The 24,915-nt window shown below is 37.9% G+C and overlaps 1 protein-coding gene across 9 annotated transcripts in view; it reads left to right on the forward strand.

The window, feature by feature from the left end:
* Window positions 1–24,365, forward strand: part of ADAMTS20 (ADAM metallopeptidase with thrombospondin type 1 motif 20) — an 89,431-nt gene extending 65,066 nt beyond the window's left edge. For 4 of the 9 annotated variants that reach the window (XM_042017948.1, XM_042017949.1, XM_042017952.1 and 1 more), the window contains 10 exons: window positions 8,339–8,506; window positions 9,739–9,912; window positions 12,297–12,467; window positions 13,119–13,319; window positions 13,454–13,583; window positions 13,738–13,832; window positions 13,931–14,025; window positions 14,431–14,564; window positions 15,309–15,400; window positions 18,214–19,039. In XM_042017948.1, coding sequence (XP_041873882.1) covers window positions 8,339–8,506; window positions 9,739–9,912; window positions 12,297–12,467; window positions 13,119–13,319; window positions 13,454–13,583; window positions 13,738–13,832; window positions 13,931–14,025; window positions 14,431–14,564; window positions 15,309–15,400; window positions 18,214–18,522 — 1,569 coding nt within the window. In that variant the 3' untranslated portion in view covers window positions 18,523–19,039. Of the gene's footprint in view, window positions 1–8,338; window positions 8,507–9,738; window positions 9,913–12,296; window positions 12,468–13,118; window positions 13,320–13,453; window positions 13,584–13,737; window positions 13,833–13,930; window positions 14,026–14,430; window positions 14,565–15,308 lie in introns of all 9 variants that reach the window. The other 5 variants (XM_042017950.1, XM_042017951.1, XM_042017955.1 and 2 more) reach the window with 4 other exon arrangements.
* Window positions 24,366–24,915: the final 550 nt, after the last annotated feature.

The following is a 24,915-nucleotide window of genomic DNA, read 5'->3' on the forward strand; positions in this document are numbered from 1 at the left end:
AAATCCCTGCATTTCTTTTTTCACGGTGGGTTTCCTTAAGGTCTCCTGTCCCCATTTCTGCCACCCTTCTTTTTTGATGCTTGCACCTTACTGTTTCCAGTGCTGCTGCCTTCATTCCAGTGCTGCTTAAAAATGTTAGTAGTGCTACATGACTGTGGGGTAGAGAAAGATGAGATTGCTGAAGTCAGCAGTTTGACGTCTGCGATGCTGTAATGGTGAAAGTGCCCATATGAGGCTCTTGCAGACAATATCAAAGGCAGAGACAAGGACTGCAATTTTGTAAATTTGACACAAATTTCTACTTGTAGATTAGATTTTCAGAAAGACCTAGCTAGAGTCTATCTCTGTTCCTGATTGCCACTGATTTCAGAAGGAAAGGTAAGGCAGAACTGTTTGTTTGGGATGTTGGTTTTTTGGTTTTGTTTTTTAACTTACTAATGTTTCTGTATTTTTAGTTATGATTTCTCTCAGCCATCTGTCTGTTGTATATATCATTCAACTGAAAGATGATAAAAGTTAGATACACATACCAGATAAGTTGCTGTAAGAATGCTGGCTGAAGACTGTAGTTTATCTGTTCTCTTACTCCCAGCACTTAGTAAGCTGATCATACTTTTCATTGTTTTAATATATACTGGCATGAATGAAAGCATTGATGTTGCTTGAACGAGGGCTGCTGGTGAAGTTCCTAGCAGACATACGTGCAGAACCTTCAGTGAAAAACTTAAGACTGCACATGAGATAGCTGAGCCTGCCAAATGGCTGCTGAAAGGGGCCAGAAATACCTCTTGGTTTCCTGATTCTCAGGTGGTAACCAGACAAAGTGGACTAAAATCAAGAGCATGTAAGGCAGGAAGAATAACCATACAATTCAGTTTTTACTGTAATTGAGAGATGAAATGGAAGATATAAAGGAAGAAGTAAATGATAGCAAATATGATATGTCATCACTGTTGAATGAGAACTCATTAAAATATGATTATTATTTTTAAATTTACACCCACATTAACATCTTCATAATCCATTGTTCTTTTGTAACTGTAAAAGCTAAAAGCTTGTTTGAAACTCTAATTGTGTTACATGAGGCATGTAGGTAAAACAAAGAGAAGGTTGCTGACTGAAAAAGCTCAGTCTCATTTATGAGATACATGTAGAGAGTAGGAATACATGGCACAGTGAATGAAGCCTTTCTGAATATCACAGTAGGTGGGGAGCTGAGCATGGTAACTCAGGGGGCGTTGGTCTGCCCACGAGCATGGTCTGGTTTTCAAATACTCTGTAGTTGGCATCAAGAAGGATGTCAGGCTTTAGCACTGATGGGCAGAATAGTGGTGTTCATCCCGAGGGCTTTCAAAGAAGGACCCGGTCATCTGTTTTGTTTGTTCTGAACTTGAGGAAATGGATAGTATTTGAGATGTCACAAAGGTAGGCCAAATTAAGACTTACTCACAAATCTAACTGGAATGAATAAAAGACATTTTGTAGATGATCATTAAGTGGAATCTCAAGGGTTCTGGTTTTGATTTTTCCAACAGCTGCAAAGAGTATGGTTGTTCATCTGACATCCAGGCAGATTGCCATTTTCTGGCATTAAGGATACTGCCAGCTGCACTGGACAAAAGAATTCAGACCATGTGGTGTCAACTTAAAAAAATATCATCTAAAGTTTCTCAGCATCATCAGCAGAGTGTGGCTTCTTCAGATGTGAAATCCTTTTACCTTCGATGTATGTGCTGATGGTTCTGACTTTGTTTTAATCAGGGTGTCTTTAAGAGGAATAGCACATTCCTAGTAGATGCCAGATATATCCTCTCATAGCAGTTTTTCCTTCCTGTTATCCACATCAGTCCTAACATCTGTCTTTAATCCTCTTTATTCCTCCATCATTCCTACTTTTTCTGAGTTTGTATGTAGATGTATGTAGCTTCTCATTTATGTCCATCTGTTAAATAGATATGCTTCAGCATGCTTGGAAAATGGTTATTCAGGAGGTTTTCGTTACCCTTCAGAACAAAATTATCTTAAAAGGAGTCTAACAGAAGCTGCTTTTTTATGCACCTCTTTTCAAGAGAATCACTTCCATGGCTGAGGGAGCCCTCTTTAACTAAAAACCCAAACCGTACTAAACCATTACATTCTCCACCCCTCACCTCAGTGAATACACATTTAAGAATTATTATCAAAATTACATTCACCATACAACCTCTACTTAGAACAATAAAACTACTAAACCAAGCAGAAAATTTCCTACACCAAATTCCACCCCTAGACATTTCACTACAATTACAGTATAAATTTCCCACTATCATTCTACTTAACTTTATGACTTAATACTTGCTTTGCTTATTATTTCTCCTTATCTCACAGAAGGAAAATAAGTAAGTAATGGATATTTCGAACCAAACCACTACAAGCATACAGTGCTCAGTCCTGACAGAAAAGGTATGGCTGGGGACAGTGGCCAGGTTAGATGACCTCAGAGTCATGGCAGTCTGTGTGCTCAGCTGCCACCTGCAGAGTAGCTGTTAGGTTGTACTGCAGGGCACTCCAGAGTCTCCTACACACACTGGGATTGTCTGGAGAGCGCTGGTGTTAACATCCACAGTATGCATCTGGAAGCCCTGGAAAATAATGTGGATGGTAGAAACTTGGAGTGTGCCTGCTTCTCAGCTTGTTACACAGCCAGAATATGTAGCTAGACTGAAAGGGGGGAAAAAAAGTAACAGTCCCTGTTGGGCTGACTAGAGAAAAGGATTACTGCCTTCTTTTCTTTCTGAGTTAAAAAATTCCAATATTAGATGATGATACTTGTTGCAGATTGTCCTCTGGTCCATTCCACTGAGGGCAGTAGGTAATGGCAGGTCTTTTGCACGGGGGCTGTCCTTCCTGAGCTGCTGTGCCGAAGAGAATAGCTTCTGAAAAGTAAACTTTAAAATTTCCCTCATAAAAACAGTACTTTTCATTACAAAAATCAGGTATTCTACACCACACTTGTGAGTTTTTAAATTAATTACAAGCAATTGAGGTGAAATTGTTGGGGAGGAAAAAGTGATCTTCAAACTTAAGATTTTGGAGTAACACTATAAATAAGTTTTAACTCAGAGCAGTACTCTTACTTGAAAGTTATCTGAATACAGAAGAGGTGTTGTTGTAAGTACTGCAATTCTGATGCAAAAATAATATCAGATGATACTTTCTGGATGGAGTTTAGCCCAACATTAACTAGAAAGACATGATTGTAATCTCAGAATATAGTTATAAATAACTCAGGTCACAGAGGAAGGAGGATGCCTTTCTTCATATGTTAGAATAAAGTGGTTCTGGGATTCTTAAGCCTTGCATGTTTCCTAGTAAAAATATCCTGACAGCTCACAGCAATATGTTGCTTATATTGGATGGATAAGGATCCAGGGTTAAAACTGAATTTCGAAGTCTGTAAAAATTTTTCTTAATAATTAAGGTGAGGCAAGATTTAGCAAGGATTTAGTAATAATCCAGGTTTAGCAAGGATTCAGAAAGGACTATCAGGAACTGGTCACTTGTACTGTGAAGTCTTACAGTACAAGTCAAGTAGAGCTTGAACCAGAAGAATATCCACATTTTTGACCTCTCTCTGCCTGAAGCCTGGGAAAGAACAAAAGATGAACCTCATGCAAGTGAGGCTGTAGCATCCCTGTCATTGAAAACAAGACTAACAAACTGGTGTCAGGAATGGTCCGTGTATAGCTGATTCAAACTGAGCAGCATCATGGATTGGAAGATGTCTGTAAGTCCTTCTTAGCCTAGCCTTCTTCCCTTCCACTTCTATGGCTGCAAAAGCACATTCAGAAAAGTGGCAAAGCAGACTTAACAGACTGCAAATGGAAGGAGGATTTAATCAAATCAAGATATTTTCTGAACATCAGAGGAATGTGATATAACACTGAACTTTTGAAATCAAGCCATACTCAAAGAGATAACTTAAAAATATCTTCAGTGTAACTTTTGTAGTTGACATAGGTATAACTTAGATGTAATGGTAAATCATACACACACTTCTTGGAGTTCAATCCAGTCTTTCTTAGGAGTAATGGAATGTTTAATCCTTGGTCCTTTCTGTATGCATGAGCTAATGGCACAAGTGTTTGTACTTGTTTTAGTGAAGAATTACTGACTCTGAATCAAAGAATTCAGTAGGACCTAATTATAGAGTCTGTGTTGCTTCTTAACAGTTGTCAACATACTTAAAGGAATGAACAACTCTTTGAATGCTTTTAGCTGACAAATGCATATTGTGCTCAAGCATCACAAAAAGCCGTGGGGAGATGCAGCAAGCAGAGAAGGCAGACACAAGAAGATCCAGTTCTAATACGGCAAATGAGAAGTTGAAAGTTGCTCAACTAAACAATGCTCAAAAGTATTGTTTTATTAAAGTCTTGTGCAGTTGTGATCCCAGTCTACTTCTAGAATATTAAAAGAGTCCAAACAGGCTTTTGGGCCAGCTAGAGATCAAAATGCAGTTTGCCAGACAACTCAAGCAACTACCATGTTTAATCCCATTCTAAACTGAACTTTCTGACCAGTCACAGAAGTTCCTGATCAAAAAAAGGGCAGAAAAAGGAAGAAAATACCCTTTAAGATTTGTAATATGTTTTATCCTTTTTCAGTGTTGGTGTTGCGGCTTAACCCCAGTAGGCATTGAACCCCACACAGCCACTCCCTCCCTCCCCCTTGGCGGGATGGAGGAGAGAATTGGAAGGATAGAAGTGGGAAAACTTATGGGTTAAGAAAATTAATTTTCATAGGTAAAGCAAAAGCTGTGCCAACAAGCAGAGCAAAACAAGGAATTCATTCACCACTTCCCATGGACAGGCAGGTGTTCAGCTATCCCCAGAAAAGCAGGGCTACATTATGCATGATCATTTCTTGGGAAGAAAAATGTCATCACTTCACATGCATCTCCTTCCTCCTTCTTCCCCACAGCTTTTACTGCTGACCACTACATCACTTGGTCTGGACTGTGTCCCCTCAACACCACTTTTGCACCTCCAGCCTCCTCACTGGCCTCGATGCTGTGTGACACTGTTCAGCAATAACTAAAGTATCCATGTGTTTTCAACACTATTTTGGTCACAAATCCAAAATCTTGCACTAGATACTATGAAGAAAATTACTTCTACCCTCTTCTAGTCAGTCATTTATATTTTAAGTCTCTGCATATCTAATATGAATACAAAAAGTCACTATTACATGCTTTCCATTTACTGGTCTGTTTTGCAGTATCCAGAAGCCCACTAGGCTACCAGCTAAACTACACAAAACACTTCCTTTAAAGAAAAGGTTAAGGAAATTTGGTACAGAATCCACCAAATAATACTAGGTCTTCAACTTCTCAATGAAATGATAATAGCAAAAGAATCAAAAAGCTTTTAGTGAAGTTGCATGTCTGCTGCAGAAAGAGCTCTCATTTGGTAGGAATTGATGATGGCATGCCTGTCTGAGAGTCCATCTGTGCCACGGAAAGCACCAGGAGTTTTGTCAGACTGATCCCTGCAGAACTTTATTGCTACAAAAAAACCATAAACAGATGAATCCTAGTTACTAGTGTTATGGAATGACTTTGAACAATAGCAATGAAATCCAGCTTTTTACTGCAGATTTATGTTTTTAAAAGAACATGACATATGGGAATTATTACTTTATCCAACGTTGAGAGAAGTGCTAGAATTTCTATGTAAAATGGTTACAGGATGGGGTTTTTCAATTTGCTTTTTTTGGAGGAAATGTTCATTTTTCTTGTAAGATTTAACATTCTAATAGATTTTTTCTTCCTGCATGGTTAATCTGCAGAAAATATATGGAAAATTGTGCTCTCTCTCCATAAACCTCCAATTGTGTGGAATGTCATACAAATGAAACCACATTATAGACAAATTGAGCAGTGGGGACCATGCTCAAGTAGTCAAGGACCATGCTCAAGTTTGAGTGGAGGGAGGTCAAGCAGCCAGAATTACTGCAGTTGTACTTTCCCCAGCCAGGAGGGTTAAGCCTTGGGAAGATCACCACCACAGCAGGATGGGCACCAAACAGTGAGAGCACTATATTCCACGGAGAGCATGTAATAACATGTTAGGAGTTTCAAGAAGGAACACAGGCTCATGGAGGGCAAAGTTCAGCCTTGTAAGAAATGCGCTGTGGACTCAATGCACTAAGAGGACAGGAGCTTACATCTCCCTGTAAGCTGCATTTAGAAGCCTTTAGGCACTTTGAAATCCCACTCAGATCTTCTATGGAATCTATATTTTCGTTAAAGGAACAGAGCAGGAGCTATACTCTGTCCTTACAGAAATGTAAAGTCATTCCCCACGTCATATTGATGAAAGGTTTCTATTCAGCATTGGAGTGATTTGATGTTCTGTCTTTGCTATTTACTCTCTGTAATGGAGGACAGGCAACACTTTGCTACTTGTCAGGAGTCTCCCATGAGAAGTGTAGTGGACTGAAATAGTCTTCTCTTGCTGAAGGTGGGTCACTATGCAGTAAAGAACGCAGCTGAGCCTGCCTGCATCTGATGCCAAAGCACTTTGGGAGGGAGCAATCATTTTAAGAACTTTTTTTATATATTATCTAAGGAGTGAAGCCAGAAAATACCAAACCTCAGGAGAGTACTGTACATACAGAGTAATATACCCTCTTGAACTTTCCACTGATGATCCTGGATCTTCTACATTCATAGCGAGTGTATTAGCTTTTTCATGTGCTAAAAAAATTAAATTAGGAACATTTCTTTTTCTTCAGTTGTGCTAAATATCATCTATCACTGTGTTTTGCCATGTGCTTCACTCACCTGCTGTACACTCAGTGTACACTTAGAGCAATTGCTTTCTTAAATTTGTTATTGAAATAGAGGAGAATCTGTTTTCAGGATGTTAATTGTCCTTATGGGTATGCAAAGCACTGAGCCGGCCAATCTGTTAAAAAGATTGTGCGTGCAGGTAGAATTAGACTGTTAGAACTTTTTAAGTATTGAAAGCTGAATGACCTGAACTTAATTTCCTGAAAATAGAAGATGTAGGTATTCAAAAGCGCTTTGTTAAGTCAGCATGTGATGCTAATGATGTAGATGATGGTGATGTAACAGAAAGGGAAGCGAAATATCTTCATTGCTTTTAAGGAGTCTATATCTAAATTTTTTTTTTCATATCCACTAAAAAATTCAATTTTTACTGGACTGTTATTTTTCTACCTGAATTAATTATCTTCCTGTAGGAAATGTTTTTTCAAGTGTAAAATAAAGCATGCTCTCTTTCCAGACAGAAAAAATTGTCTCCATTGATCTAAACTTTTTTAATAGGATAATGTAAAATAGGATTCATTACAAGATTTAAAAAGAAAATACTAAACTACTTATATTCACATTGTTCATGGTTCAAGAGAAATCAGCTGAGTAGCCACCTAATTTGGAAGTAGTTCAGATGTTTGACTTCCTTGTTTGACTGAAAGCTCCGTAGGCCCTGTAGCCCTACTCTAGGTGTATAGGACAGCCCTGGTGTGAAGAATTAAAATCAAACCTCACTGAAGTCTGAGAGCAGTCCAGCAGTTTAGCAGAGGAATGGCTGTTTCTCCAGAAGAGCCTGATCCATCAGGCACGCTGTAGTCTCGGCTAGGGTACACTGCCAGGATGGGTTTCACAGAACAATCCTGCAGCCCCATCAGCTTTACATTGGAGGAAAGAAGGCAGGTCCTAGAGCCAGTTGTGTATGTTGTAGCAGATTTCTGGAGAAAATGGAGTACTAGGGTGGCAGGGCAAGTCAATGCCTCCAAGGACTGCACCTTAACTGGTGCTGTCTAATTCATACCTCTTCTCTTGCCTCTTTGCCACATACCACAAGATACCCAAAGCTCATGGAGGGGAGTTTCCAAGCAAATGTGACTTTGTAGCCTAATAGCTGGAAGCACACATAGCCGTGATTTTGCATTTTCCTTTTTTGGTGCTTGTGATAAGCATCATGCTTACATGAAAGTAGCAGTGTATGCTGGAAACAGGCAGCTGCTAGAGCATGTTCTTGTGAGAGCAGAGTATCAGCCTGTCTTCTGCCTGGATATGGATGGCTGAGCTCAGGTATTTCTCAACGATGACATCAGTGAATGAACAGTATATGAGAGATATTTGGCACCTGATCAGTAATGCTCAGTACAAGAGAGCTTACAGAGAAATTTCAGAGACGTACAGCAGATATTGTCATAAGACAGAAACTCCTATAATTGTCAAGTCCATTTTGGGTGAGGCCACAGCTTCTGGTTTTCTTATTACTCTGAGATTTTTAGCACAGTAGTGAAATAACACTTCTCTTTTCAGTGTTCTGTTTCCTGTGGAAAAGGTTTGAAGTTTCGTGATGTGCATTGTATTAACAGCTTCCAAGCAAAAATAGAAGAAGATAACTGCAAACATTTGAAAAAACCACGAGCATACAAAATATGTAGAGCTGGAAGATGTCCTTCTTGGAAGGCCAGCAGATGGAAAGAGGTATGTAAAAGCTGCCATAATAATATTCTCCATGAGAATACAAGACAAGATCATATTCATGACACACTGCTTCAGTGGAAATAATTGTCAGTACACACATAGCAATGAAATCTACAAATTAGCAGGTACTTCATTGCGTTTTCTTTTTCTTTCTTTTAAGAGTAATGAATAATAAATGTCTATGAAAACTAAAAGCATTTGCTAATCTGAATTTTGTACTGAATAGGTACTTAGGACTTTCCTCATCTTACCTTGTAAATTAACAGTAAATTTTTAAAGTTTACTTCTTACCTTCTGCGATGATTTCAGTAGTATCACTGTATTTGCTATCTTAGTCTAAATAGTGGAATGAAGCCAGGTTTGTGGGAAAAGGACAGGAAAAAGGGCTCGTGGGCACAAATACTGGCCTTTTGCCTGGTTTGGTCTTCTAAAACATCTCTTACCTTGTTGTAAAATTGTGTGTAACTGAGCACATTGCAGTATTTTGCATTTCACTCGCTCTTTCAATATACCATTCCCCATGCTGGTAAAGAGACGGTACCACTCTCCACATTTTGGCCACACTTGATAGAACAATATGAACTTTATGATTGAGTTTGGGCCTTTAGGTAGGCTTTGGGACATAATCGTGCTTCTGCCTAGTGTAAAAGGGGGCTGTTTATCTCAGACAAGCATTAGTGGTATAGTGAAATTCCTTTGGCCAGGAAGAAGGAAAAGAGGCATTTAGCATTTAAGCTCTTCAGGGTTCAAAATCCTTAGTACTACCTGCAAAAGATAGTGTCCTCACAATGTTGCACCTTTTGCAAGATTTTCTAACCTGAAACACTGAGATTTTTTTTCTCCTTGATTGTAATATCTGCATTTTAAAACAACAAACAACTCTATAATAAAGACAGTCTCTAATAAAGACAAGATGCAAATTCAGAGCTTTAACTGTTGAGCTTGCAAAAATGTAAACTTTTCTTTGCATATGCCTATAGTGATTGTCCCTACTGTGAATTAAGGTAAGCAGAGAGCTCAGTTAGGTACCTCAGATGCAGTCATTTTCTGTATTTTTAAAATGTTTTAATAGTTTTGCATTTTCAACATAAATTTCTTCAGGTATTGTACTCGTATTACAAGGGCTGTGAAATATATTTTAAATAATATCCTAAGATCTTCTAATGACAGCTGTACTCCTTCTGGGGACTGTCTCGTTTCACACTGACACAACTAATTTTGATCAATTTTAGTGTTCTGTATCCTGTGGAGTGGGGATTCAGCAAAGGGACATCTCCTGTCAGGTGGCAGGCCTGGGGCGAGTGAGTGACATGATGTGCAGCCGTGACCTGCGCCCCGCTAGCACACAGCACTGCCAGCTGCCCGCCTGCCTCCCGTACCAGTGGCTGGCACGTGAGTGGGAAAATGTAAGTAAGGTTTTCAACTTCTATCACTTAATTGAGTTATGTGATACTGCATAATAAATTTGGGGTTTTCTGTTCTTTTTTTATTTTCATTCCCCCTCCCACCCCCCCCCTGCCCTCCCCCCATCTGAATGCATTTCTAGTAGCTGTTATGCTGCAAAATAAAAAGTGACCATGCTGGAAAATTTGAAGGTCAAGCTTGCAAAACTTAAAAAGTGACAAAAAATGTCAAAGACTTTATTTATACTCTTTATTTATAATCTCTACGGGATTTGCTTGTCTATTGTAGGCAAAAGCTCTGGTGGAGCTCTGAGCAGGTACCTACTGATAGGACTGTCTCTACATACTTCTCTACATAATGCATAAGATGTTTAATAAATACTGATTTTGAAATATCATTTTTAAAAGCAGCTTTTTAAGAACAGAAATGCAAAAGAAACTTCATGTGGAAGTAAATATCTTCAAAGTAAAATCTTTGGACAACAGTGTTTATAAGAAGTTCTGTATGGAAGATTTAAAGTATCTTAAAAACTTGAAGCATCTTTTCTTGTTAAAGAAAAGATAAGAAGCAAAATAAATCTCATTATTCTTCTACCAAACAGGAAGCAAGATAAGAAAATAAAACTCAGCATTCTCTTACCAAATATGCTTTTTCATATTTAAGAAAATGTACAAATACCTTCAGCAGAGAGCTGTCATTTCTAAAGGTGTGATTACTATTTTCTACATGCTAAAAATTTAATAACTTTTGTTATTTGTGCAAACATGCAAACATATAAAGATGAGGAAGAGAGAAAAACCCCAAAATTATGTATAATACCCAAAATGGTGTGCACAAGAGCCTGTCTCTAAACAAAAACCCATTTTGTGCATTTGTGTCATATTAATAATTGGCCATGCTAAATTTCCTAGAGCAACCCCCCTTGACTATGAAGACTCTAAAGTCTCAGGGACACAGTGCTGTAGAAGTGGCAGCTGTTAATATGTAAAACATTGGCTGGTGCTCTGCAGAACCCGGATTATATTAATGCAGTTCAGATATACATATTCCTCTGCTGACAAATATATGTGGCTTTCAAGTGTTCTCGTATGTAGCTGCCAAAATCAGGAATTAGTGGAATTGGCTCAGAATGTGCTTTTAGCACAAATATACACTTCCAAAGAATGAGGGTGAATTTTCCTTTGCCAGCAAACATTTGTGTATTCCAGCTGGGTATTTGGAGCTCTCCACTACAAACGCATTGTGTTTCACTACATTCTCCAGCTATTTCATAACTTCTGCATGTATATTGATGTTTTCTTGAAATTCCTGTGTTCTGTTCCCTTCTCTCACCACATTCATACACAGCACTGTACATGTAGTATTAATAGTTCAAGTGCTTATCCATCTGCATTCCACTCCCAGTGCAGGATGTCCTCCACCAAACTCATAATGTTTTGCCAACCTGTCTTAGCTCTGGGTGACTGTGTGATTTCCTCACCTCACCAGTCACAACACAGCAGAAATATGTCCAGATCTAACATTTCACCGGTCTGCAGCCAGTAGACTGGGTGAAGAATTTTTTATCCTAGGGAGAAGAATGCCTACGAGGCTAAGGTATAAAGCATCATGAAAAAATTCTTCTGCCTGTTCCCATTACCTTGTGACTGGATTATTCTTTATATGCCTAATATTCTGAGCTGCTCCATGCCGCAGAAAGTTAGCTTAGTTCAGGTACCCATAGCTGGAGATGTGCTGTTGATGTATATTACTTAGCCTGTACCACCACTTTTCTGGATTCTGGTGGCAGCAACGTTCTTATCTTATCCTGGCAGAGCTGTGATGGCTCACCGTTCCACCAGCTTGCCATGGGGAGAGGTCTGAGAACCCTCAGGGCAAAGGCACAGGCTCAACAACTGTGGCTGCTCAAAGCTGGCACTGGCACTGGCTTGATTAATAGGTAGTTTTCTCTCCCTCTCCCACCTTTCCCTCTCCCTTTCCCTCTCCCTCTTCCTCTCTCTCTCCCTCCCTCTTGTTTTGTTTTGTTTTCAAGACCAACTTATTCCTTTCATATTTCACTGAAATCCTTTTCTGTCTCTTCCCTTTTCATATAGAAGGGCTTTTCCACTCAACCTATCATCTTGGCTTGACACTTTCATTTTCTCCTCTGTGTCACCCAAGAGTTACATTGTCATGTTATTATATGCCGTTATTTTTTTCAGCTGATTAGAGGTACCTGAACTTTGAAAACAAAGTAAAGGACTCTGATTCAGTGAATAATTTAGTCTGATGTTGATAGCAGATGTCAAAAGGTATTGCTGTCTGGGTTTTACTGGTGTGTGGCAATCAGTAGGTAACTTTGTTCTGTAAATGGCTAGTTAAACTGGGATTATTTTCTCACTTTTAGTGCTCAGCATCATCTAGAAGAAAGGAAATATACCGGAAAGTTAAATGTGTGAATGAAAACCAGCTCCAAGTGGATGAAAGCTTCTGTGATCCTGCCACAAAGCCTCCATCATCCAAAACCTGCAGGCTATCTCCCTCTAAATATGTTGTGCTCACAGGAGAGCTGTCACAGGTACACTAATTATACTGCTCAGCCATCTTTTATATGTCTTTACATTTAAGAATGTTATATTGCTGTAAAATGTACTTTATGTATGTGGAGAAAAAAAAAATGTATTTGCTTTTGAACATGGCTGTCTAAACTTTCTTGGCATTGACCCTCCAAGTCAGCCATGATTTATTGTAGAGGCTGTTATCAGTCCTCTGTTAACCCCCCAGGACCTATGATCACCAGCTAGAGGGGAGCTGTCCCTACCACAGGATTCCTTTGCTGGTTCCCAAGAAACTCTTGTGAACTGACCTAGCTGAAGTAATCAAATAGCTTTTCCTTGATTTCAGTGAAGTGATTGATCAGTGCTTTGTTTCCCTTGCACATCTGCACTACCTGTGTGTGCATGTCTATGCATGTATCACAGCTGAGAGGGAATGACTCTGGAACCTCTGAGGAAAGGGAACCATGGAAGGGCTTTGTGGCTCTTTTCATGTGTAACTATTGCAGACCTTCACTTCCATGCACTCATGTTCCAGCCCAAGGTGGCACGCCTCCAATGACAGGCTTTTGCCAGTGCAAGGATCAGAGCTGACTTACCTGTAATGCAATTCTGCAGAAATTTCACAGAAATTTTCACAGAAATAATGTCTATGCTTGGGGATTTTATTTTAGTGCTCAGCAAGCTGTGGGTTTGGTTACCAGCAGAGCATCACGTACTGTGTTGGAATCCATTCTGTTCAAAGTCGGCACATCCACGGCCTTCGGACTGTAGCGTACCAAGAATGCCCGGTAGAGCCATCCTTGTACATTTATAAATGTAATGTCAAAGGATGTTCACAAGCAGCCACATGGACAGTAGGGAAGTGGACCAAAGTGAGTACAGATGTGCAAGCTCATTTTTTATAGCTGCCCCTAACATAAAAAAATGCCAAGGATAATTTGCTGACATAACAGTGGTAATTATTTGCTTCTTTCTAAACTAACTCTTAATGGCTGTCGATGTGTAGTGCTCAGCATCTTGTGGAGTGGGAATGAAGGAGAGAACAGTAGAGTGTATGACTGAGAATGGCTTACCCAGTGACTTGTGCCTGCCACATTTAAAACCAGATGCCAGAAAGATCTGCCACGAGAAAGAATGTAAGTGACAGCTGTGATTTTCCGCAGTTAATGTTTTCCCAGGTTACTTATATTAAAGCTATAAATATATTTGGAGCACAATTATGCAAAATTGAGTCTTAAAACTAAGCTCTGTTCCTGAAATATTAATATGATTTAATCATTCATTTTGAAGGTGAAATTCTTACCACCTGCAAAGATATGCAGATTAAAAAAGGGATTAGAAAGGATGGTGAATACCTGCTGAACATTAAGGGAAGGATGATAAAGGTACTGTTAATATTTATGAGTTTTTATGAGTACATATTTTTATGAAATAACACTTTTCTAATAAAGATTTTGCTAAAGGGTTGCATTTTTTCTTCCAGATTTATTGCTCAGGCATGCACTTAGAGAATCCCAAGGAATATTTGACATTGGTAAAAGGTGAAGCCGACAACTTTTCTGAAGTATATGGATTCAGGTACAGAAGTGCATTTAAACTTTATGAAGTGCATTTATTCCTTCCAAAATAAAAGAATAAAATAATACTTACTTTTTGTGAGAAAGATGAGTAGGGCTTTTTTCCCTTGATTTTATGTTTTAAATATCCAGGCATGTGAGCACACATATAGAAATGTGGATACTTCCAGGCTGAAATTATGTTAGTCGCTCTAAATGTTTATAATTTTTTTCTGTCTTGCTTTGGTAGAAATGGCTTTGATCCACATTAGTCTTTCAGTTGAGTGAAGATTAATAGCTGTGCTTCTTGTTCAGTAAAAGTTGTTTAATATTTTTTATATGGCATATTGCAATACGCTTATTTTTAACTATGATATTATGTTAAGGAAAATCTCAGAAGGAAAACTACATCTTTGCTATTCTTTAGATTGCAGAATCCATATGAATGTCCTTTCAATGGAAGCAGAAGGCAAGACTGTGCCTGTCGAAATGATTACCTTGCAGCTGGCTTCACAGTTTTTAGTAAAATAAGATTTGATGTGTCTTCCATGCAAATCAAAAGTAAGCATTTTGTCAGCTTTAGCCAATTTGAGCATTCTATTTGAATTGTGTGTGGTCACAATTACCAAATTACTACTTTGACCCACTTACAGATCCAGCTGTGCCATCTTGGGGCAAAAATTCCTGCTTATTTAATTTAAGGATTCAGTGGTAATTGAAAAAAAAAACCAAAAAAACCCCCCAAAAATACCACCATTGCTTACCTCGTTAATTTGTCCTAAGTGGCCAAGTGGCATGAATCTCACAGATTCTTATTTTATATGTGAACTACTTTCATTTTCTAAGGTTTTGTTCCCAATATTTAATTTTATTTTAGTCCATGGCTTACTTTTCTTGTGGAAATCTTCCTTTCTATGCTCTGCTTAGTCCCTTCTCAGACCTTGGCAGACAATAAATAAATGGACAGGGAATCTTGCAGTGCTTTCAGGCCCCTGCCTGAAGCTAGGAAGTTGGCCTACAACCAGCTCACTTGACACAGTGTCAAAGTGCACATCCATCTTCCTTCTAGCCCACTCATGTCTCAGAGAGAAATCTGTGCTCGTAGGTTGGATTAGTGGTGCAATAACCAAAATTCAAACCATAGTTTCTCAAATCAAAACAAACAACCTCCCCTTCCAAACAAGCAACAAACAAAAAAACCCCATCCAAAGCAAGCAATAAAACATCCATGTTCACACTTTTCACACTATTTTCCCCTGAACTTCAAATGCCACAGTTTGTGTTGAGTAATTTTCTATTTTCTAGCCACAGATTTTCTTTTTGCTCAGACTATTTTTGGGAGAGCAGTACCATTTGCTACAGCTGGAGATTGCTACAGTGCAGCCAGATGTCCACAGGTATTTATGGTTTCTTACCTCCCTGAAATGTTTACGTAAGAGGGGGAAAAAAAATATGTGACTTGTTTAGATCTTTAAGGTTCTAAACCAAAATCCTATTCTGTGAGGTGAGAGTATAACATTTATAAGTAATTTTTTCTTACTCTCTTCTCTCCTGTTCCATCGTCCTCCCCTCTTAGTTTTTCCCTCAAATTGCCTGCTACACCCTTTCCCTGTAGGCTCCATGTATGCATATCTAGTGCATATCTATGTGTTTCATGTATTGCTCTGCTTCCCTCTGGATGTGTATCCTTTGTTTCCCTTAACGCCTTCACATTCTTTGTTCTCCTCTAGTGACTTTTCTATAATCCTTCATAATTTTCCTTATCTTTTCTCTGTATCTCTCCTGATGCTTCATGTCTTTGAAGACTACCAGAGGAAATCAATCTTGTTTAGCAGTATGCTTTAAAATTTCTACATGCATTTTTGTGTCTGCATTAGTGTTTTAGTTGTATTGGGTGGTGCTTTTTAGATTCATCTCTATATTGTCCCAGTTGGCTGTTTGTTGGTTCACATCATAGGGTAGTTTTGAAAGATATGAACTGGATGCCTTCTGGATGAAGATAAATCCAACAATGAGCTTCAGAGGATCTTAATACACTCTAATGCTAGTGAGGATTCAGTCCATGGGGCTAGGGGAGAGTTAGTCCAAAATAAATCCCTGATTTGTGCACTGTCTACAGACATTGGGCTCTCTGACCCAGTTTTCATTCTACAGGTCTGCTTATACTGCAGTGTCCTTCTTGATGATATAGACATAGCTCTAGTCTGAACTAGTCAACCTTTGGAGCCCATTGGCAGAAATAGGATTCCTTAGAAAACACTTCAGCTTATCTTACTGTATTAGACAATTTAGGATGAGGTCAACTGTCCTCTGGAAGTGAATTTCTTTTCACTGATTATAAAGGAGTTAAGACCCACTGGCTCACGCTTGCTTGGAAGTGAATCCCTGTTGTCCATCCCTCCTGGTTGCCTAAACTTAAGACCAGCTATGTGGGTGGACACAGCCAAGGGCAGTTAGAGACCATTTATGTGCAATTTATGTACAAATGAAGTGCCTAGGTTTGGCAGACTTAAAGCCCTGACAAGAAAACAGTTGAAGTTCATTACAGTACTGGATGCCTTCAACCTGCAAACCCTTTGGGTGCAGTACAATACAAATCTGTTTGTCATGTGTAGATTCTGTTGGGAGGTCATTCTGCTTACATGGCTTGGCACTGACACATTTCCATCTAAAAGTTCTGACTGAAGCGAACACTTTTGACGCAGTCGAAAGGCTTCCATTCCTGTACTTTCAGTCCTTGAAATCTGTTCCTGGCCTTGCACATGCTGCATGGTATGTCAGACAGCTCTTGATCTGCCATTGTAATTGTAATAGCACTTCTCATTTATTTTTGCAAAATGATATCACTGTGAAAGAAGTTACTCTGGGCCTGTCAATTGTAGAAAACATTCCACACCATTTCTGTGAATTTCCTCCTTCATTAAATGGAAGTCTTCTACTTTATGGATACTTGAAGAACAACCTACCCTATCCATATGAGTGTTTCTTAGCTGATCCTGAGTTACATGAGTGCTATAAGTACAGCAACTTTACATAGAAGTGCTCTCAAAATAAATCTGCCATACTGTGCAATATAACTGAATTCTTACAAAGGAGTTTAAGTGAATCATCATAATAAAAGCTATATATATAAGTGTATGACATTATTAAGCAATAAAACATAGAAGCTAACATTTGCAGTAAAAAATTACTAGGTCTGAATACAGAGATTCAGGCTTTCAGTGAATAATGCAGAGGTGTGCAGTTTTCTGATTGTAGTGCTGCCTCAACTAATCATTAGGTTCTTTGTGGAGGCAGTACTTCTTCGTAACATGTTGCACTTCTCTGTGAATGCAATTTAATAATTTTCTGTATCCCAGTTTGTTTACCCAGGCAGTGCAATTTGTTACTTTCAATATATTTCCTATTCTCATAGGAACTGGCTGAAGCTAGTTTTCAGAGTCTGTATTTGCGCAGACAAATGTTTTAGAATCTATAGCTTCTATATCTGTTGTGAACAGTTTGCATTGCAAAACATTCCACTTAAAAATAAAGTTATTTATTTTAACATCCACTTATGTTCTTGTTCAATTATGATATTTGTTATACTGAAAAAGCAGTGGAAGATGGTAAGATCGTGATGGTTAGACAGTGTGCAAAAATTTGAAAATTAGATGTCTAAGAAGTGATTTATCTTTACAGACAGCACTATATTTTCGTTATTTCCAAAAAATTCAGAAGCTTTAAAAAAAAATAGTCTTTCTAGAAAACCAGCTTCATTCTTGCCTTTAGCAAGAATGTACTTTTTGTAAATTAAAATTTCATATGTAGAAGGGCAAAAATAATTTCAATTGTGTGATGTTAGTTTTGTCTTCATAATCAGATGCTGAGATGCTCAGGATCAGCTGATGCACAGGTGGTGCTTATTGCAGGATAACTTGGGTTTGTGTTGTGAATGTCCATAGAAAGGGCATAATGCAGAGTAGCCAGCCCGTATTTTTTACACACCTTTGAGTACTTAATGTATAGACATATCCTAAGCAATATGTTCAAATATGCCAGTGTCTTTTAGTGTTTCAAACTCCATTTATCAGCTCATATTTTCCTTTTCTTCTTTTCCTTTTCCCTGTTTCTTTTTTTGTTTGGTTGGTTTTTTTTGTTTGTTTGTTTGGTTTGGTTTGGTTTGGTTTGGGGTTTTTTTGGGGTTTTTTTTCCTTTTTTTTTTCCCTAGGGACAGTTCAGCATTAACTTGGCTGGTACAGGTCTGAGATTATCCAGTACAGTGAAGTGGATTGCTCAGGGCAACTATGCGACTGCTGACATACACAAATCCCACGTGAGTCAATGCTGTTTTCCTTTACCTGCTCTTACAGCTTGGACAAGAAGTACAAGCGTTGACTGTAGTGAAAGCTACAGTGATTTTTGTGAATCAGAAACAGCATTCAAGGTCTCTGACCCATTTAAGTCTTATTCAGCTATGTTTAATCACACTGTCCAGTATCTATTTCAGACCAGAACTGCCTGCCTACCCTTCTCTTAACTGATTTTAAGAGGCTATCATTATATTAATCGGGTTTATTAGGAATTTTGAAGATGCTTTTAAAAAAACCTAAACACAACACCCAACTCACCACATTTTGTTCAAGATCGTCCTACTACATATGATCCTTTTTATTTCTTACCTCCAACTTTATTAGCGTGGAAAACCAACAGACCAGTTAAACAAGAACAGTAAGTGTTCACAGTTTAAAACAACACTGGGTGGTAAGCCTGGGAACAAGGTGTAGAGCGGTAGTGATAAAGGATCTCTGTTCCTGTTTTGCTAATGCTGCTGTCTCTTGATTTAGTGTTTCTAAGTATAATTTGTCAAAAGGTCTGTTGTATGCAAACCTCGAGAAGCCTTTTGTGTGACTGTGATTTCAATTGCTTTTCTTGATTGACTCTTCTCTTTGTCTAATTCCCAGGATGGTATTAAAATATATGGAAGATGTGGAGGATTTTGTGGAAAATGTGTTCCTAACACAATTATTGGTCTCCAGCTTCAAATACAGTGAGAGCTCTCATGTACTAAGAGCATCGAAGCAGGGATATTTGCCATTTAGGTTCAAATTGTAGGTGCTCTGTATATATATTTTTTAATTTTTTCATGTCTGTAGTGCTCATTACTGTAACGCTCACTAATAAGAATTCCTGTTTTCTTCAGGATTCACTCAAGGTTGTATTATTTGTTTGTGGGCTAGCAAGTGCATAAGTCACAATCAGAAACCTTCATGTTTTAAAGGAGAGGCATTTATTCGAAGTACAGTATATATTAACAAGTAAATTGCACTGAGATTACTACCATTGGTAACATTCTAAATTTTACCACAAATGTAATTCTTTACCTGCAACTAATCAGTGTAATTTTTTACACAGTATTCAGTAAAATTTATACTCTATTGGTCTTTTTGATCAATTGTGCTAAAATATAGAAAGGGAAGCTTTATTGTTATATAAAGAAGACAGGTAGTAATTTCAAATACTTCCAATGTTGTGCAAACCTGTAGGGATTATCTCTCAATAACTTACAGCAGAAAAGTACATAACCAAAATGTTTGAGATAGTTTTATAGATCTGTGTGTTTCTTTGTCAGTGAAAGCATTTTTCCCCATCCCTTTCATTATATTCTCTGTGGTGCTCAAATCCTAGCAGTAATACTGAGAAGTGTGGTTTAACCTTTGTAGTCTCTGTAGCACATGTTAAACATCAGGTCTTAGGTTTGCTGTGGTTACAGGAAAAGAAAATAAGGAAACAAATTGCTTCGAAAACTGATTTTAAATTCCTGCCTCTCGTCCAAGTATACTGTGAAAGCGGTGTATTCTGTTTACCGTAGGATCTTGTGTGTAATTGCACAAATATGTATTTGCTTAAACACTTTCCACATCCACCTTACTCCTTTAGCCTGGCCAAAGGCACTTAGTTAAGGCTGTACAGTGCATCCTTCATGGTCCAATTCAGCATAATTTTCAATAACCGTAGTGAAAAATCTGGACAGAGGCAGCATCAAGCCCCAAGGTGGTTTTGGTGTCCATCTTTGACTCAGTTTGATTTTTCAGTGTTTGTAAATACATTTCTAACATCTGCCATTTAAAATTACTTCTTTGAGAAAAGTAAGTGTATGAAAGAGTTACAAAGTTTTAAAAATTATCTAGCTCTTTGATTTATTGGTTTGTGTTACTTTACAGTCCAGAATGGTAGAAATATATGGATATACAGACAATGCATTTTAGGGCCGACTCTCAGGTATTCAGAATAAAATTTTCTACCTGCATAATAATGTATATTATGTACCAGGTAACTATACATGCTTTGTCTGACAATACACATTCTGTAAACCAAATATTTATTTTGCATGCCAGTACTATTGGTAGATCAAGTGGCAGCTATATCATATTTTTACCCACAAAGAGTTAGCCATGAATTAGCAATATGTATTAATTAAAAACAGTACTGTACCACAGAAGTGTATGAAGCTTCTTTTAAGATAACACATGTAGGTAATTATTTTGTGATCTCTGCATCAGAAATGTATTTTTGCACTATGTGCCTTATAACAGTTGTAAACATTAATAAGACTATAAAATGTAATTTATAAAATATTTATATAATAAATATGCTTGTGTAAATGGTACCAGGGTACTTTTGTTTGGGTTCTTTTTGGTACTGTACTCTAAGTACAAAATGTTGCAAAAACATTTCAACGTCTTTATGCACAGAATAATTACATTCTTAATACTTCTTTACAGTGGTATATGTTGACTTATACTGGAATAACTGCCACACAAGAGGTTACAGTCATAGGAATAATTTCTATGGGAGCAAATCCTGCTTCAGAGGGAAGAACTCCATGTCTGTCTGCTCTGCTCTTTCCAGTCATCCTCTCACATTTAGCTACATCTTTCTTGGGGATTGCCCTGTAAATTGTTAACTGAAATAATGTAGAAATCTGAAATAATTTTCCTCTCTTTCTGCTAACTCAAACCAATTCCTTTATAGCATGGTCCCTTGACTGCTGCTTTGGCAGAAGGGGAACTGCTGTTCGCCTCTATCCGCAAGAGGCCTTTTTATTTTCTGGTCATGTAAAGGCTACAAAGTGTTCAGCTCTGCTGCCAAAAAGTCACTCTGAAAATCTGCTACCAACCAAAGTGACTTTTAATGCAATATTCAATATATGACGTTTTTCTTGGATAATAAAAATTTTTTTTGAGTAAAAGTGTATTTTCTATACTTACAGCATATCATGTGGTCCAGCTTCTGCATAGAACAGCACTGTATTGTATCACAGTTTTTTGCATCTTTTCTTTCTTATACCCTTCAGTTAGAGTTTCAGCCATACTGTAGGGAAAAAGTAATCATATGTTCTGGCATTCTGTGACTTCCCTGTGTTAGAATTTTTATTTTGTTGAGGAAAAAGGCCTTAATCAATCATCCCAATTTCAACTTTCTAACATTTTATCCTGAGGGCAATTTAAGAAAAACATAAGCCTGATGATCAGCTCTAAAGAAATTGGAGACTTGATGATGCTGACATGTTAGGAGCCCATGCAGAGAAAAAAAAAAGAGAATCATGGGTTGTACTTGAAGTAAGATGTTTCCATATCCTTTAATTGAAATTGCTTTGAATTTCCATTCCACTGGCCAGCTGAGATGCCTGCCAGAGTGGCAGGGTGTTCCATGACAGTGCTGTGAGCTCTACCTCCTGGGTCTGCACGTGCTGAGCTGGCCATGGCTGGTCACAGTCACACAGCTCTACAGCTTGGGTTCATGCTTAGGAAATGAAATGCTTAACTGCCCCCTCACTATTCCATAGAGAGGAAAACAAAAATGGTAATAGCTAAAGAGGATTGTAACAATGCTTCGTTAGATGGCTTCTAGGATCTTTTCAATCCCATCAATGGCAGCATTAAATATTAGGTGACACAACTGCACTTAACTTGCCTGTGTGTGTGAACACACACATTTAATGCTTATCTGTATATTAAGTGCCAAAAAGGGACTAGATGTGAAAAATCTTGTTTTTTACATTTATCTAATAAAATGTCACTCGATGTGTCATGTGACAGTACCTGGGACTTCTCTTGATGAATTCATCATCTAGATGTCTTCTACTTAATTTCCCCAAAGGTTGTAGGTGGGAGGTAGCAGAGGAAACTCTGGCTCTGGGTACACTAACAGGTCTCTGTTCTAGCAGAGTTCATCCAGGTATGGTCTGTTGTGCCACTGTCCCTCTACAGAGAAGCAGGATGTGCCCAGGTGTTGGATCTGGAACATGTGTGTTGTACAATCAGTCAATCCTACATTCGTGGGCAGAGTTGTGACTGTGTGATTTCAGCACATGTACGTGTCTATGCAGGTTTCTGATGGATGGTCAAGTATTTTTCTGTTCTAACTGAAAGGCTGTAATATCCAAGACATACTTGACAAGATGAAGGAAAGGTTTGGGGTTTTCTTCCACTTCTGTAACCTGGAATACGTTCAGCATAACTTCTCTGTTTTGTTGGCAATTTGAAAATAAAGTTACATGTAGCAGGGAAGGGGGTTTGTGTCTTTGCAGTTTTATTGCAGTAAAATATGAGATTCCTGGGAAATTCAGAATCTGAATAAAATATTACTGTCTTGCAAGTTCTTTCTACATCTTTCAAGACTTTAAATAAGATTAGGAAGGAATATGTGGGATTGATTATTATAGGTTCCATAAAGAAACAAATAGATATATGAAAGTTGATGTTCTGTGGCTATCAAAACTGAACTTGAATTATAAGTGGATCAGAAATATGCTGTAATATTTTAACTTTAACTTTAAAAATATAAAGGAAAACTATTTACAAAAATAGCTTTGAAGCAAGATAATGGAATATTTAAACAAGGAACATTAAAATGAGCATCATACATACATAAACATCACAGCCGAGATTTCAAAGTAATCCATGTTGGCAGTTAATCCATGTTGGCAATTAATCCATGTTGGCCTTATTTATAAATTAACAATTTCCTACTGCACACCAAAGAAGCCTGTCAAAGCAATTTTCAAGAATTAATTCTCATGATGTGATAGACTTCCATATTTCTACTTTTGTAGAAATTGAACCATGAAATACTGAAGGCTGCATTTCAATGCCTTGAGCAGTTACATGGTATCTTACTTGATACAGGTAAAGTATGACTGGAGGTCACCATGGCAGAACCAATATGAGAGAAGGTCCTCTAAAGACTAAAAAGTTGCAGCTCTGGGGAAGTATTTGTATCCTATGGATCTCTTTACGGGCTCTCTTGTATGGCCAGTTTCGCTCTCCTGTAGTGTTTCACCATCATTTCCTGAGCATTCATGATTTTTCAGGATTTTTTCAGGGATTTTTCACTGTACCTAATCATTAAAACATCAGCCTTCCCCCCTCTCTCTGGTGTGCTCTGAAAATAGGCTATATAGATCGTAGAAAAAAAGGTACTGCTTTTGAAGGGTACTTAAAAGGGTACTGCTTCACAGTACTGGCTTTTCTTCAGGCAGAGAAGAGTTGTGATGATAGTAGGGGTTAACTACCTGCATTTTGTTCAAACAGAAGTACAAATTATCTGACTTGGAGTTGGATTTGACATTTAATATTCCCATCCACAAAAGGTGGTTTGCATTTGTACAATTAGGTTTATTTTGCAATACTATAGCTTGAGAGACTTTTATGGGCTTTGTTTATCCTGGCTTTAAAGAAGCAATCTGTGCTCTGTTTCTGATAAATTTCTCCTTGTGTTCAGTTATGATAGATATTCCTTTGAGCTGACTGTATAAAAATACTGTAGCAGCAGAGCAGAGCAAAGATCTAACTGTATTTATGTCTATATTCTGCCCTTAAACATGAACAGCTGTGCATGCATTCATCTGTCTCATGTTTGACTCTGTGCTGCCATCCAGAACCTTTTCCTTTTAATAAACAAATGTTTCCCTCTTTAATCTGTGTGTTTTATCTCTGTTCCTACAACAAAACTTTCTTGTCCACATATGTTTTTCAAATCTTATTTGCATAATTAAACAAAGCATGCAACATGGAGAATCTGAGCTGTAAATGGTAGCGAATGACTCTCTCTGAAGGGCTGAAATAAAACAAGCTATTTCTGTCTTGCTCTTCATTACTGTTTTGTTTTGGAAAGCAAAACCCTTCATTTATGAATACTGAAAGACTTTTTTTGAAATAACTGTATGGTCTTATTTTGCAGTCTGGTTTACAGAAGCAAGAAATGTTCAAGGAGAGCTCACGAATTTTCTATTTGCAGAAGACTAGAGTGATTCATAGCAGCAGCAGCCTTGTAGGATGAAATCCTTTTTTGCACTTCAGCTGTCTCTGGAAGTCATTTATTGATCGTGGTAGTGACATTCATGGTCAGTTCATCATTCTCCATGAGTTTTTTGATTTACTTTTGTAAGATAGAATAATTAAAAATGTGTTTGCCCAGAACACAAATTGAAATTTGTGCTTATAAAATCAGAGAGCAGAAAGTTTCTTTTTAGTGTTTTGTATTTAAAACATCTTGCAGAAAAGCTTGTTGTAAAAACATTTCTTTAACACCTCAGTAAAGAAAACAGCAGCCCTGCTAGTGTGTATATTCCTGGAAGCTCTGCAAATCAGACAGGGCTAAGAAGGCTGCAACCCTTTCATCAGGGTTTACAAGGTATTTAACTTAGAATTCTTTTGCCCTTCAATTATTGTTTTCCGTCTTGGGTTTATTACTACTTTTGCCAGAAAAGTAAGTGTCTCCAGTTCCTTAACTAAATTTTCACTTCTAACTTCTGAGAAAGAAGGATAAAGAAGTAAATTCATAGTTGCTACCTCAAAGGGAAACCACACAACCTGTGTACTGACATAAAAGCAGGACCAGAGAGTGCACAGTGAAGAATGACATAATT

This window comes from Corvus kubaryi, unplaced genomic scaffold (genome assembly GCF_017639235.1).
Source record: "Corvus kubaryi isolate FWS band 111438036 unplaced genomic scaffold, C.kubaryi_AGA036_p1.0 137, whole genome shotgun sequence".
Taxonomy (NCBI): Eukaryota; Metazoa; Chordata; class Aves; order Passeriformes; family Corvidae; genus Corvus; species Corvus kubaryi.